Source organism: Sceloporus occidentalis, unplaced genomic scaffold, assembly GCF_023333645.1.
Source record: "Sceloporus occidentalis isolate IW3139 unplaced genomic scaffold, rSceOcc1.0.p SCAF_6, whole genome shotgun sequence".
Taxonomy (NCBI): domain Eukaryota; kingdom Metazoa; phylum Chordata; class Lepidosauria; order Squamata; family Phrynosomatidae; genus Sceloporus; species Sceloporus occidentalis.
Window position 1 is genome coordinate 135,583,878 of NW_028316986.1, and position 15,091 is coordinate 135,598,968.

The window sequence follows — 15,091 nt, forward strand, 5'->3', positions numbered from 1 at the left end:
CCAGGGAGCCATGTTTTCTCTGTGTGTAAATGTGTTGTGGGAGGAGAGAATACAAGCTGTAGGCACCACTATCAGCAGCTTTTGACATTTTCATTCTCCTCACTTAGCCAATTTTTATGAAGGCCAGAGCTTTTTATTCACTTTTCAAGGGAAATCAACATTAAGTTTCAGCAGAAATGTTTTGTTTATCTTTGGGGTTATTTTATTAGTTCTCTGTCCCATTCTTTGAGAAAAATATCTTCTCATTTCAGTATAATATTTTCCTCAGCAAAGTTGTTATAGGTGATATTTTAGGTAGCAGAAGCCTAACCTTATCAGTCTTAAGCTGACTCTGTTTAAATTGGTTTAAATCTGATGCTGGGTTTTGCAATGCACTGAAATACTTTAACCCATCCAGCTGTTTCTTACATCAGTGACAACTCCAGAATTCCTTCTACAAATCCTGCCTTATTCATTTCAGCAGAGTCATTTGGTTGCTGCTTTCCTTAAAATGAATGGGGCTACTTATAGGAATACGCACAACTATAAGCTATGTATCCATGGGCTTCCAACATTTCCCCACGTTTATATCCAATTTGCTCCTCATTTCATTTGAATTTTAATAGGTTTAATCTCTTCTTTTTGTGATTCCCTCCCCCTAAAGTGTGCATTTTGGATGTCTGGAGCCCCTTGTATGTGATGGGGACACAGGCGGATATCCTGTTGGTGAGTCCCAACTAGAGTAGACCCATTCAGTCATCTATTGAATGGTGAGACTACAAGTAGGTAAATCCCATTGATTCAAGGAGTATACTTTAAGTGAGAGCTAACAACAGGATTTACCCATAATCTGCAATGTCAAATATTGGTGTCATATTTATTAAAAAAAGTCACACACTGGTTATGTAGCAACTCTGTACTGCTTTATCTGGAAGTAAGCCCCACTAATAACAACAGCAATAACAACAAGCACATCAACTTATCAAAGTGAGCTGGCACTATTTGAAGGACGATATTCCCTTTATGAACCAGCCCATGCTTTGAGATCTGCTGCACAGGCCCTTCTCTGTCCCACCATACGCATGGGTATATCTGGTAGGAACATGGGAGAAGGCCTTCTCAGTGGCTGTCCCCAGGTCCTGGAATTCCTGTCCTAAATCTTTATCACACTAGGTGGCAAACAGGATTTAAATGAGAGTTAAACTAGAGAAAACCAGGAAATGCTGTGTGATAAACATCAGGCATTTCCTGGATTGCTCTAGTTTAGCTCTCATTTAAATTTTGTTTGTTCCTAGTGTGATAAAGCAGCTAGAGAAGTTAGACTGACACATTCTCTACCTACTTTTCACAGACAAGCAAAGAATTTTCCATTCCAACAAGCATTTGCTGAGTGATAATATAAGGCCCATCTTATGCAATGAATTGGATATTGCTAATTGTTGTTCAGGAGTGTGGGGGTATGTTTTAATGATGTGTATTTTAAGCTGGTTATAATTTTTGATTGTTTAACTTTAACTTTATTCTTGTTTAACTTTAGTATATTGGGTTTTTTTAACATTCTGTTTTTAAATATGCCATAAGGTGCTTAAAATTCCAAACTGTGGAAAAGATAAGATCAAAATAAAAAGGTGGAGGAGAAGGCAGAAGAGGCAATGAGGATTCCACACGGTGGGACCCAACGTTAGAGAAGGCAAGGCTGACATCAACGTCTGGCATATCTGGGCAGCTATTAGACACCGACAAGCATGGTGGGGCTCCACTGTTGACAGCTTCCCTGTTTCTCCTTCTTCTGTTGTATTAAAAAATTCCAGAGGGTGGCTGGATATAGCTGTTGTCAATCATTTTTGACAGTGCGCCCCATGTGGCATCACTCTGGGGGGCACTGGGGCAAATTAACAAAGCAATTAAAGCTCTATTTGTCATGCCTGTAATGGGATGGAGAGCAATGTTACCTGTTGCTATCAAGGAGGAAGGTGGCTAACAAATTTGGACAGGGCCATATCTCAGCTGATCTCACTACACACAAACTGAAGACCTAGTGGAAGAAACTTCAAACAGGACCAGCCAAAGTTGAAGGATGAGATGACATCACTTTTCTGGTCCACATAAAGAAATAGCTGGAAAAGCACTGAATCATACTTTGACATTGGCAATAGGATAATGTTCTGTACCACTTCTGAGCCAGAAGGCTAGCTTAGATAGACCGGGTGTCAGGCTGTGTAGAATACACAGTTCTGCCCTCCAACAGGGGAGAACTGTGGAGTTCAGGAAGAAGACCCACAAGCTTGACACCTCTGCTTTTCAATATCTGCTGCCTGTAGCAATCTCCTCATTCTTCCTAATGGCAGGGGTGCCTCTGACCTCAAATACTGGACTCTTTTCCAGTGCAGAAAGCCTTCAGGATCTGTTTACAGGAGTGGTTTTGTGTATAACTGTCCTAATGATAACTTAAGAACAAGTTTCCCGTGCTTAGTTTTTAAACAAATATTTGTTTACCACCCTAGGAAGTATGAAAGCTGGAAAAACTTGGCTGCTGAGAAAATGTTGCCCACTTACTTTTCAATTTCACAAGGTTCTCTGGGGATAAAAAGCACCTTTAGATATTTTGAAACTGAACCACTGCAGAATGTAACTGTGTTACTCATTTCCCAAGTGAACAATCCACTTTGCCACTTTCATTTGGTAGAATATGGAAGGTGATAGTGAGATTCAAAATGAGGAAGCTAGTCCATGATAACAAGAATATCTCACTTTATAAAGCTTCTTATTGGGTGGAAGGAAGCAAGGACAGAAGAAAGGAATCAGTCTTTCACAGGATAGGTATCAGCTTAACTATTCTTACTTAGCATTATTACCTATATAGTATTTCAGAAATATGTCCAGAGAAGTTTACTGCAAAAAGGATACTACTAAGAGGATAAACAGAATTGGCAAGAAACCTTGTAGATAATACTATGTCTATTTCATCTTCCCTTGAAATCACCATGCACGACAAGTTAGTTAGGCCTGGGACAGAGCACCTGAAAAGGGCAGCCTGCCGGCGGCCTTTTTTCCTCTGGAGGGAAGCCTCAGCCTCCAAATCGCGCGGCTTCACACTGGAGGAAAAATTACCCACATTTCCACTACGCCAGTTACGTCTGAGTGCACCAATGGCGCATTCATGACATAACTAGTGCAGTGCGATGTGCAGACACTATGCATTTGTTATGTCATAATGGCAGTGCCCGTGTACATGGGGCGCCACCATTATGGCGCCGCCAGTATGTGCTAGGGTTAGGGACCGTGTTGTTGCCGCATGGTCCCTAACCCTAGCTACGATGTCGCCACACCACAAAAGGGCTGTTTGTCCTGCGCCTTAGTTTATGAGAAACTATTTAAATGTTATGGAAAATTAGATAGTTTATGGGAAACTATTTAATTCACTAGCCTCTCTTGGGTAGTCCACACAACCTATAGTAGCTGAACAAATAATATAGGCATGGGTAATCTTGATTAAATATATTAAAACAAAACAAAACAAATACCCACACAAAAACAATATTCATTGTTTAGCTGTAGACAATACATTTCAATACAAGCTCTGCTTTCCCACAATTAATCCTTCATAGCTGTCTTTCTCCATTACTGGATTATTGTTTCTGAGATAATTCAACTCTCCCCTATTTTGCTTTCCTATGCTCATCATGCATCTTGGTGGTGATATTTTCAGTCACATTGTTTGCAAGTGAATGCCACTTTTAAGTTCAGACATATTTCCTCGGGGTTTGGGAATATGAGTGGAACAGAAAGAAGCAACTTCTCAGGGAATTCCACATATATAAGAACTTGTGGGAGAACTGGGCCACATGGATCAGGGAGACATATAACTATTGGTTTTGATCCAGTAGAGTTTGTGCCTGTGGCAGAGATGGCTTCTCACCTTTGGATAATACTTTATATTCTTTGTGTACATTTTTGTGCAAATTCTTTCTGTAAATTTCTTCTGAAAAGTGCATGTACAAATTGTTCATCTATAATCAGCAGACCTTTGAATCTTAATCTACTTTTTTGTGTGTGCAAAATATCTCCTCAGCATACTTTGCAAAGTGTATGGGGGACATGCTGGGATAAAAGTGCAACAAACATCAATGGTCTTGGGAAACCCTTTTGTTAGTAAGAAAATGAATGCAAATAATTATTATTCCATCTCTACCTTATTGTAACAATTTATATTGCCCATGTAAAATATCCAAGTACACTCATTCCTCCCCATTCACGGACCACCCAATTCGCCGTGGTGGTGGTGGTGGTGAAAACGGATCCCCTGTGAATCAGGAGGTACGAGTGTATTTGTGTGGACATGAAGTAATCAGTAATCACATTGTTTTACATTGAAAAATTATAGTGCTATGATTGCACTTTACCTGCCATGGCAATATCCTATAGAATCCTGGGAATTGTAAACTACGTAGAGAGTACTGATTTCACTGATAAGTGGTATAGAAATGTACATGTTATTGTTATATTTCTAAGCTATCTTAGAACCAAACCCCAGGGGATACCAAGGGGCCACAGTAGTAACATAAAAGCAGGTCTGTACTGGATATGGACATTATACTACTGCACAACTTATTCCCACATGTGTAAATCCACCTACGAAGATGGAAGTTCCAGCAGGATTCCATCTATGATCTGCTACAGTGCTAAATATTAATATCCCCAAATATGTAAAGAGCTCTGCCTCTGGCATGCTATAAATAGCCTACAATAGGATTAGCCTTTCCTCCCTTCCCTTCTCCCAGTTTTGACATCCCCTAAAAAACTGGAAAAAAAAATAAAGAAACTGAAAATACCTGTATTGGGAAACATGGATTTCTGTTTTCACATGTCAGATGACAGTCTGCTCTTCCTAGGATGGAAGGCTGGTTTACACTCTGGGGTGTGAAGGCAAGGTCATGATCTATGTATTGTCCCCAGACAGTGATCATTTCAGAATATTGTTCATCTTCAGTAACAGCCTCATTAGAGGCCTCAATAATTGTCCTAGTAACTTCACGCACCTGGAGGAGCAAGAGTTAAGTCAGTTGTCATGGAGCATACTAGGTACATCTCATATAACAAACTACTGAAAAAGAGCAAAAGGAGCAAAGAGCTCATCATTTTTTGCCAAAGTGCTTAATGTCACAACATTGTTCTAAGGGAGCGGTCTTTCTTCTGATGCTGCTTGCTTGTTTCTCTAAGGCTTTGACACACTTGTATTTCTGTTTAGGCATTCAGAGTGGAGATGTCAGTTCTTCAGAATCAGTGCAAATAAAATTCTGTTGCTATGTTTTTCATAACTTTGAAAAACTGGAAGCTTATCTTTTAACTTTCATGGGTGGAAATGAATTCCCCTATTCATTAATAGCTTCATTAACAGTATCATCCTATACATGTCTAGGTGATACCTACTCCCAGATAGCAGAGACAGTGTGGCATAGTGATTTGAGTGTTGAACTTTGATTCCGGAGACGAGGGTTCAATTCTCAGCTCAGCCATGAAACCCACTGGATGAACTTGGGCAAGCCACACAGCCTCAGGAGAAAGCAATGGCAAACCTCCTCTGAATAAACCTTGCCAAGAAAACCCTGTGATAAATTCACCTTAGGGTTGCCATAAGTCAGAAATGACTTGAGGGCACAGAACATCAACACCAACAATCTTTTAGTCATTTCTGTAGCCTAGAAGTCTTCATATCATCAGGAGCATCACTAGGTGCATGTGGGGAGTGCAAGTTGCAGCAGGTGATATCACTGCTCCACAAACATCTGCCTTTTGGCAGAAATGGGCTGTAGCATTCACCTGCATCCCTGTAACATGCTGGAGAATATGTGAGGGTGGTACGATTCAATGGGAGGAGAAATGAGAGGCCTCAGGGTTTCTGCAAAATTTAAAATTATTTTTTTAAACTTTAACCACACAAAACTATGTGCATGTAAATACATTTAGACTGTGTATATGGCACTGTAATTTAATTTTTATTTTGCTAGTTGTTTATGTCACAACTATTGTGACTGCATTCAGTGACATATGAGCATTACAATTTATGACATTAATACAAAGAACATTATTAAGGATTCTATATGGTGTGGTATGGGAGGAGGTCAATGGAGGGGTGGCCCCATGAATTACTGTATTGGGGGATGCTAACCCTAGTGATGCCACTGCATATGATATCTCTTAAGATACAGTGAGACCAGACTTTAGTCTGTTGAGGTTTAATGTCAGAACAGGACTTTTGCCTAACTGTTTTGGGCACCAAGTGAACTGTTCCCTCTAACTTTTGAATCTGCTTCATTTCTTTTATGTTGCTTTCGATTCCTGTTTAATTTCTGCTTGGCTTGGCTGTTGGATAGTAGGTTTCATTATTTTTGCTTGCCTGGAAGTCTGTGTTGAAGAAAGATAGTAAACCTATTAAATAAACATCTTAATGATTTCATAGGCTACTAACCGGAGGCAATGGAAATCCATTATATAAGAAACCAGGATTCCATCCTTTCGGTTGACTTAGTCCATCTTCATAAACTGGAGGAAGCCACCTGGCCAGAGCTGTGTTGGAAGCTCCCCATCTGGGATGGTCCCTATATAAATAAAATATTAGTTATATAAGTTAAAGGTAACATCATGATGTAATGGACTGAGTGTTGGACAGACTCTGGGAGACAAGATTATGAATTTCTTTTCAGCCATGGAAACCTATTGTATGATCTTGGACAGGTCACTCTCTCCTCTTCAGAGGCAGGCAATGGCAAAGCTCCTTTCAATACATCTTGCCAAGAACATCCTAGAGTAGGATCAGCACAAATCACTGTTCACTTGGAAGCTCATATCAAGAACAAATACATTTTAACAGCTTTAATATTTTGTTGGTTTACTGCATTTGTTTTTTCTCTTCTCAGTTTGCCAGAGCTCTCAAGGCAATGTTGAACTCATTCCAACAATGCTGGTTTTGCAGCCCAACCATTTGAAGTACCATACATTGCCTGCCTGTGGTGCAGGGTGATTTCACACTTGTACATATTTAGCAGAATCATAGGTGGGATACAGACCGCCCAAAGCAGGCGGTCTCCCGCCGCCCTAGTTTGCTCAGCGGGGAAGCCGCAGTGTCCAGACCGCAGGGCTTCCCCGCGGAGCAAAAAGAACCCTTAAAAATTGGGTTCTTTACATGGCGCCATTGTGACGCCGCAATGTGCCAATGGCTAAGCATCCACTACGTCAAAATGGCGGCGCCCACATGTACTGGGTGCTGCCATTTTGACATACAGATTACGTACTAGGGTTGCGGGGCATATATAAGCAGCGCCCCGAGGCAACCCTAGTGCTTATGCAGGCCGGCGCTTTCACCAGTCTGTACAGCGCTATAGAATCATAGAATTGTAAGTTGGAAGAAACCACAAGGGCCATCCAGTCCAACCCCCTGCCATGCAGGAACTCTCAATCAAAACATTCCTGACAGATGGCCATCTAGCCTCTGCTTAAAGACCTTCAAGGAAGGAGACTCCCACTTGATCCGAGGGGGTGTGTTCCACTGTCAAACAGCCTTTAATGTCAAGGATTATTACTGAATAATATCAGTATTGCTACAAGTAACACTATATTCGAATCTCAGAGGAGACATTCATCCAGCACTGGCAACTGAAGAGTGAGAAGAGAGAGGGAACAGGGCATGGGCGAATAAGCCATTGACTCATTTCCTCTCTCATTCTTCTCCTTCACTTAGCCCTTGGTCACTGTGCTCAGAGGCCTATTCCCAGTGCAGAATTATTGTACTATTAGTCCACTTTAGCTACCATGGCACCATCCTTTGGGATCCTGGGACAGGTGGTCTAGTGCAGCACTAGAGCTCCCCGGCTGAGAATTCTAAATGTCCTCCCAAAATTACAAATCCCAGACTTCCATAGGAGGAACCATGACAGTTAATGTGGAATAGTAGCACTATAATTCTATAGTAGGAATGGGCACATATTTTACATAATTTAATTTTTTTGTTGTTGAGAGCCTCATGTGATCCCACAAATGGTAGCAGGTGTAACATCTAATCATATATCACTGGTGAAGCTGAAAATATATGAAACTGAAATGTGTGGAATGAGGGGCTCCATAGTTCCAAGCAAGTTTCTGAGGCTGCAAAGAGTAAAGGGATTTAAGCACCATGAGAATACTAATAATGGTAACTGATATTTACTGGAGGATATAAGCAAAGTGAAACAATATACTGGAAGATATATGCAAAGTACAGCAACAAGACATAATACATAATCAGATATAGAAATATCTGAGCACAACAGTTCAGAGAGGGAGGGAAAGAGAAAGCAGATATGCAGGCTGTTAGTCATACACTTACATTGCTGTGGGGACACTAAATAGGGAACAATTATTTTATTAATACTTCATTGATCTTCAGTATACCAAAGGGCTCAATTTGCAAAGCAATGTGAGACAGTAATACATTTAATTAATGACAATAATTCACACTTGAAGTTTGACGTACACTTTAATAAAGCATTCAAATTAGTTACAGTTGATCGTCTTTACTGAAATGGCATAAAATGCGGCACATAGTGCTATTTCACTCAATTAAAAGTAATGATATGTTAATTTAACAGCTTAACCAGTGATTTTCTTCCTGATTGCTTTAATATTTTAACAGATCACTGGAATGTTACCAGGCTAAGATGCCTTTCAGTGAATTTCTCGTACTGAAAAAAAAGGAAAGGAAAGGAAAGCAAGAGAAAGGAAGCTTTCCCATTAATTTTACCATTCCACCAGCACAGCAACAATATACTTGTTCAGATGGATTGGTTTCCTCAATTGAAATGACATGGGCAACTTAGAATTCCCTCCCAGCCTCCTTCATGGAAGCTGGAAGGAAACTCCAAGTTGCCCATGTCAGTGGCTTTTTCCTGAGGGTCAAAGGAAGATGTCAGAGATACTTGGGAGATATAGCAGTGGGAGAGGAGGGAGGGATCTGGATCTATCAAATCCAAAGGTACTGCTAATCATCCCTGGGACATGGAAAGAGATTTAAATGCACTTCAGAGCATGTTACTTTCTTTCCTTCCAATGGGAGATGTAACAGTGAAAAACAAGCTCATATGTAGGAAAAAAGAGCTGATAATTATTCCACTGATACTTCCACCCTGGAAGCAAAAGTTTTGGATGAAACAGAGGCTCCAAGGGGAGGCTGGGGCACTTATCAGGAACTACATTTGCCGATCTACAGTTAAATATTTCTTACTAGTTTGGGAAATGCTGAATATTTCTCTTCTTACTAACAAATGGCCATAATAACTCTTTCTTGAGACAAGCAAACTAAATTCTGAGCAATCTTAAATTATGTAAACCTTGAGAGTTGCACTGGGAAGCAAACAAGACTGGGAAAGACAGAAAACCAATATGGAAGGGAGGAAGATAGCCCAGAAATCAAATGTCTCCCAGTCAAGGCAAACTGCAAAAGTTCCTGAAGCTATACAGTCTACCTGTTATTGCAAGCTCCGGTGATATGTCTGTATTTACTGGTCATACAGTTGTCTGGGCATTTGGGTGGAAGCATATAAGGCAGGCATCCAGATATATTGGAAAGCATCATGAGAACATCAGTGGGCAACAGGTCTGGAAATTTAAAAAAAGTTTTTGATAATTTGTCAATGGATGGACTGCCATTTCTTTTCAGGTGGAGATTTGTACCTGACTCCACAACTGCAGAAAATGATTAGAATATGACATGATGAAGTATCAACATAAGTGCCATCAAGGCTGTAACCAGGGCCATTGTCAAAGAATCATCATCATCATCATCTCCTCTCCATTTGCCCCCTCTTGTTCTCGGGACACAAGAATAACCAGGAAATGATCAATTTAGAGCTTAATCTAACTTTCCCCTTCCATTTTGTCCTGGTTGACTCTTAACAATAGGTATATAGTAGGATGTGATTGATCATAGAATCATAGAATCATGATGATTCTGATCACACCACCCTACCTACATCCAGTTCTTGTACATCATGAGAACATTAATGCAATTCCTTGTGCATTACAGAGGGCTGATTTGTAAACCCTACAGTGTGCATACACACAAGGGCCAGTTGGAGAGAATACAAAAAAAGAGTTCCATAGCATCCTGTATCTTTACCTTTTCATCCTTTTACCCATGAGGATAAAATCACACTCTGGCCTGTTACAGACGGGCCATATAGTACGCGCAGAGCGCGTACTAGGGTTAAGAAGGGGCAGTGCTTCCGCACCCCCTAACCCTAGTGCGCACTCCGCACGCACAAAATGGCGGCGGCCGTTCCACACGGCCGCCGCCATGATGACTCACGACCACACTGCCTCTATACGGGGCGGCGCGGATGTGACGTCGTCGCTCCGCGCCAGGGCGCTTAGTGCGCCCTTAGCACGGAGCAGGAAGGAGCTTCGTTTCTGAGCTCCTTCCTGGTTTGCGCCACTGGGCGCAGTGTTCACACAGCTGAGCCCAGCAGCCAAAGGAGAAAGTGGCCAAGCGGCCCCTTTCTCCTCCTCCCTGCCGCTTGAAGCCCCAAGGACACCCCTTTCCAGGCTGCGGGAAAGCGGCCTTTTACCGCTTCCCCGCAGCCCGGAAAGCGGCGGATTGGGACCTCAGCGGCTGCCGGTCTAGCCGCTGAGGCCTCGATACACCGGGGAAAGGGGCGGGTGCAGGCCGCCCCACACGGGCGGTCTGTAACCCGCCTCTATATTTTATTCTGACAGCTTACAGTCTGTTCTGGTATTGTAAAGGAAGGAGTCAATACATTTTAATTAGAACCATTACACCTGACCTTTTTTTTTATCAGACAAAAATACTGTTGGAAGCATCACTTACATATACTGTCTTAGCTGGTTTTAACGCCAAGTGCCTTTTTGCATGAATTTCCCTGGAAATTTATAGAAATAAAAGCCAAGTGCTTATTGCTTCTTAAAACTTCAAAATTACATCTGTCGCTACAAACCTTAGTTTCTAATGAACTATATAAAAACTATAGAACCCAATTTTAAATAGTCTTGAGAAGAACTTAATTTCATGATCAATACACATGGATACAAATGTCTTTGTTACATGGAGAATCTCAAGTTCTTTCCCCTGAGCAATGTGTGTGTGTGTGTGTGTGTGTGTTTTTAACAGTTCAAGCGTGTGCTGAGAGTTAAAGTCTGAATATGAATTTAAGTCCCACCTGCAGCAAAATAAGAATAAAATAAAGTCAATACTCCTTTAAATCTAGGAGGCCAATCCCCAAACATTCACAAGGGACCATTTCCAGCATCTGCTTGAATAATTATTTACCACTTGGAGGCAATGATCGTTTATACTTTGAACGAAATGTTTCTTTCAGGTCCTGTATTGAAGCTTCCATTTTTTCAGCTGCTTCAGAGATCGCTTGAGTCTCTTGTTCTAGGTATTTGAAAAAAGCCAGAAAGTGGCCAGGAGCCATGGAATCATTTCTTTGGTGAAGACTGCAAAAACAGATGGAAATACTATTGATAAAAGAATGGATAAACGTTCATTACCCTGACATCTGATTTTCATGGGAAAAAGCAAGAGGTGGAAAGAGCTTATTTTGTTTGCCTGAACAAGTGCTGTTATATTCCCACTAGAGAAGGCGGGATGTACTTGAAATTCTGTTGCATAACCAAATAGCTTCTGGGGGAAATGGACAATTGTTTACCAATGTTTCTTGAAGAGCACAATTTTTTCAGAAATGAATTTTCCTTTGCTTAGACTTTGAGCCCAGGCCAGCCCTGTGGGGGACAAACCCCATTTGCTGTTCCACCTCAGGCAGCAAAATGTCTTGGGCAATGTATCCTTTGCCTTTTAGTTTCAACAGTATAACTAGTATTTCACTTTCTCTTTTCATGAGTAAGGATACGTTGCACAAGCTAGTCATTGCATTGACAGATGCCTAGTACTGCACCCAAGCCAGAATCAAATAGCATTATTTAGTTAAAATATTCAGAAACTGCCTCTGTTGATCCTGCGGATCTGATCCAGGCATTCCTTGACCAACCCATATTCAAGGATTTGCAAAATCAAAACAGCCACAGGAGCAACATGAATAGTATATTGAGTATAAACAGGTGAAGAAGCTTGCCAAGAAAACCCTGTGATAGGTTCTCCTTGTACTTGCCATAAGTTGGAAATGACTTGAAGGCAAACCACACCACACCAAATGAATGTAGACACAAGAAATAAAGGTGAATTTTTAGTGAAAAGCCCCTCATTGCTTACAAATCACCACAAATGTTTATATGCCTGAATCTCAGTGGCTATGAGGTGAGTACAAGTTTTTTGGGTAGTGTAGACATGAACTCAATTTCACCTCTTAAAATGGCAAATTTTACCAAGCAACTTTCACACTAGGATAGCAAAAGCAAACTGTTTTTCCCAAAGACTTTTCTGCAGTCTATCTCTGCTTCCAGTGGGGCTAGAGATTTACCACCAATCTGGATTGTGTCCCTCCCAACCATGTTTTTGAAGATAGTGTAAATGAGACTATCTCTTGATAATCTCAAGGCCCAAGCAGACATATATAGATGGATAAAGACCTGAGCTATATAGGGTTTTATAGGTCATAGAAAGCACTTTGAATTGTTCCCAGAAACAAACTAGGTGCCAGTGAAGCTATTTTAACAGGGGAGTAGTATGGTTTCCATAACCCACCCCAGGTAGCAGTCTAGTTAGTACCATCAAAGTGCTAGCCAGGACTGACCCTGCTTAGCTTCCAAGATCAGGCAGAATCTGGTGCCTTTAGGGTATTTAGGCCCTTTGAAGAATGAAAATCAAATTTCCACTATGCTGGATCCAGGGGGGAACTTTCTGCCCCTACAACCCTCTGCGTGGGGCATACAACCTGCCCAAAAAGACCACCTTTCCCAAATAAAAATGGAATTGCCTGGACATCTATTTCTATGGGGACCTATTTACTTTTTTTAAAATAGTTTTTATTAAATTTTTCAATAATAAAATAATCTTTCATACAATAGACTTGTGTAATTTCTCAGTTATTTGTCTCAGTTGAATTGTTCAATGTTCCTTATATACCTTTTGATTCCACAGTACTTACATTATTTACAACCTCAATAAATCATCAGTCTTTAAAAAAAACCCAAAAAAACTCATTTAAGATATAAGATTCCTTGTCATTTTTTTCCTTATGTTTTTCTTCTACTTTATCACGTTTCTTATTGTTTAGTTTCTTTGTCCTTCTCTTTTTCCTAACCTTTTCTTTTTTCCCTAATCTTCCTCTCCCTTCTTTTCCCTCTCTTTTCACTTCCCTCATTTAAGATATAAGATCCTTTGTCATTTTGTTTTACTTTCTGTTCTTCTTCTACTTTATCCCACGTTTCTTATTGTTTAGTTTCTTTGTCCTTCTCTTTTTCCTAACCTTTTCTTTCCCCCTTATTCTTTCTCTCCCTTCTTTTCCCTCTCTTTTATTTATATTTCCTTCGACTTCTTTCCAAAAACTTTCTATAACCTTGTTGTCTTTTCGCCTTCTTTGCTGTGTCTGTTTCTATATCCTTCTCATATATGTCGCTTTCCTCTTTTCCTTTCTTTATCCTATCTCTGTCTTCTCACCTCTAAGTAAGTAGAAGAAGGGTTTGAGAAGGTGCAAAGAAGGTACATGGAAGTGAGGGTAAGAGTGGAGATAAAAAAAGAGAAGGAAGTGAGGAGATAGAGATAGGATAGAGCCGTGGGGACTTATTTACAAGGTGAACCACCACTCCTGGAAACCTTGAGACAGATGGTTCACCTTTTTTGAGGCCAGAAAAGGGGTAGTCTGATATGGTCTGTACCAATGCAAGAGTGTTTCCCAAGTATGAAACAAATTGGACCTCATCTCATTCATTTCTCTCAGTCTTAGCGGCTGCACAGAAGCTGACAGTGTTTACTGACATTCTCAAATAGTAAATTCTTCTCTGGGGCATGTAAATCAATTTTCCACTTCTTTAAATATCATATGGTCTCTTTCGCATCTTCACCAAGATGTAAGGTTACAAGAGCACCAGAGTGGGTGAGGGCATCTGAAGTGGCAGACCCTGGAGGAAGTGCTACAGAATTATACAACCTCTTGGCAAGTTGTGGTGGTTGTTAACAAGTACCTTGGCAATGAAATGGATGTGGTGAAGGTCAGGATGACATGCCTTTGATTAAACTACAGAATGTCACAGTGTATATGGACTATACATATTGGCTCTTGTGTAATTTTGTCTTGACTCCTACTGGATACAACGACCCTTACTTCCAGTTCAGGTATTCCATTTCTTTCAAAAGCCCAGTCAGGTTAATTACAGAAGGGGAGAATGGAATGCCATATGCTCTGACTGTTCTGATTTGGGAATGACAGTTCCAATTAACTTTCTCTCATCCCACTTTTTCATCTATTTTAAAAAATGTCTCAGGCTGCATCTGAACTACAGAATCAATCCAGTTTGACACAATTTTAACTGCCATTGTTCAATGCTATGCAATCCTGGGAAACGTAGTTTGCTGTGGTCCCAGAGCTCTCTGACAGAGAAGTCTAAATGTCTCACAAAACTACAATTTCCAGAATTCTATAGCCCTGAGCCATGACAATTAAAGTGGTGTGAAACTGGATTTTTTTTTTTTTTTGCAAAGCTGATGTAGTCTTTGGAGATATGCAGATGGCCCATAAGGGATGGCCTCCAGCTGTCCCTTTTACAGCCAGATCAGAGCCGCAGCAACCGCATGCCATGGCCCTGATCTGGCCTTTGCAGGACACAAAAAGGAGCTGCAAAAAGTGGTTCCTTTTTGCACCCTGCAAAGGGAGCAATAGCTACGGCACTGCAGCTTTACAGTGCTCCTTTGGCACTGCATCGTGTGGCTGCAGCACCAGAGGAGCGCCTTGATCCCATGCGCCATGTGATGTGGCACACGGCATCACACTGGCCTGGGGGCAGAGTCGTGGCATGAGTCATATGGATGTTATGCCCCCACTCTGTCCCCATGCTGGCTTTTCCTGCCAGTATGCACAGCCTCTCAGTCTCTTTCTCTTCTCCATCCATTTTCTCACTTTGTCCTCATTTTACATCAGTCAGCAAACTGAATTCAAAGTGCAAAAGT

The 15,091-nt window shown here is 41.0% G+C and overlaps 1 protein-coding gene across 1 annotated transcript in view; it reads right to left on the bottom strand.

The window, feature by feature from the left end:
- Nucleotides 1-11,444, bottom strand: part of TPO (thyroid peroxidase) — a 58,518-nt gene extending 47,074 nt beyond the window's left edge. Inside the window, exons 1-4 of the mRNA XM_089529506.1 lie at nucleotides 11,297-11,444; nucleotides 9,477-9,609; nucleotides 6,449-6,578; nucleotides 4,812-5,018 (exon numbers count right to left, since the gene is read on the bottom strand). Of these exons, the coding sequence (XP_089385632.1) occupies nucleotides 4,812-5,018; nucleotides 6,449-6,578; nucleotides 9,477-9,609; nucleotides 11,297-11,444 (618 nt within the window). The remainder of the gene's footprint in view (nucleotides 1-4,811; nucleotides 5,019-6,448; nucleotides 6,579-9,476; nucleotides 9,610-11,296) is intronic.
- Between the last annotated feature and the right edge of the window lie 3,647 nt (nucleotides 11,445-15,091).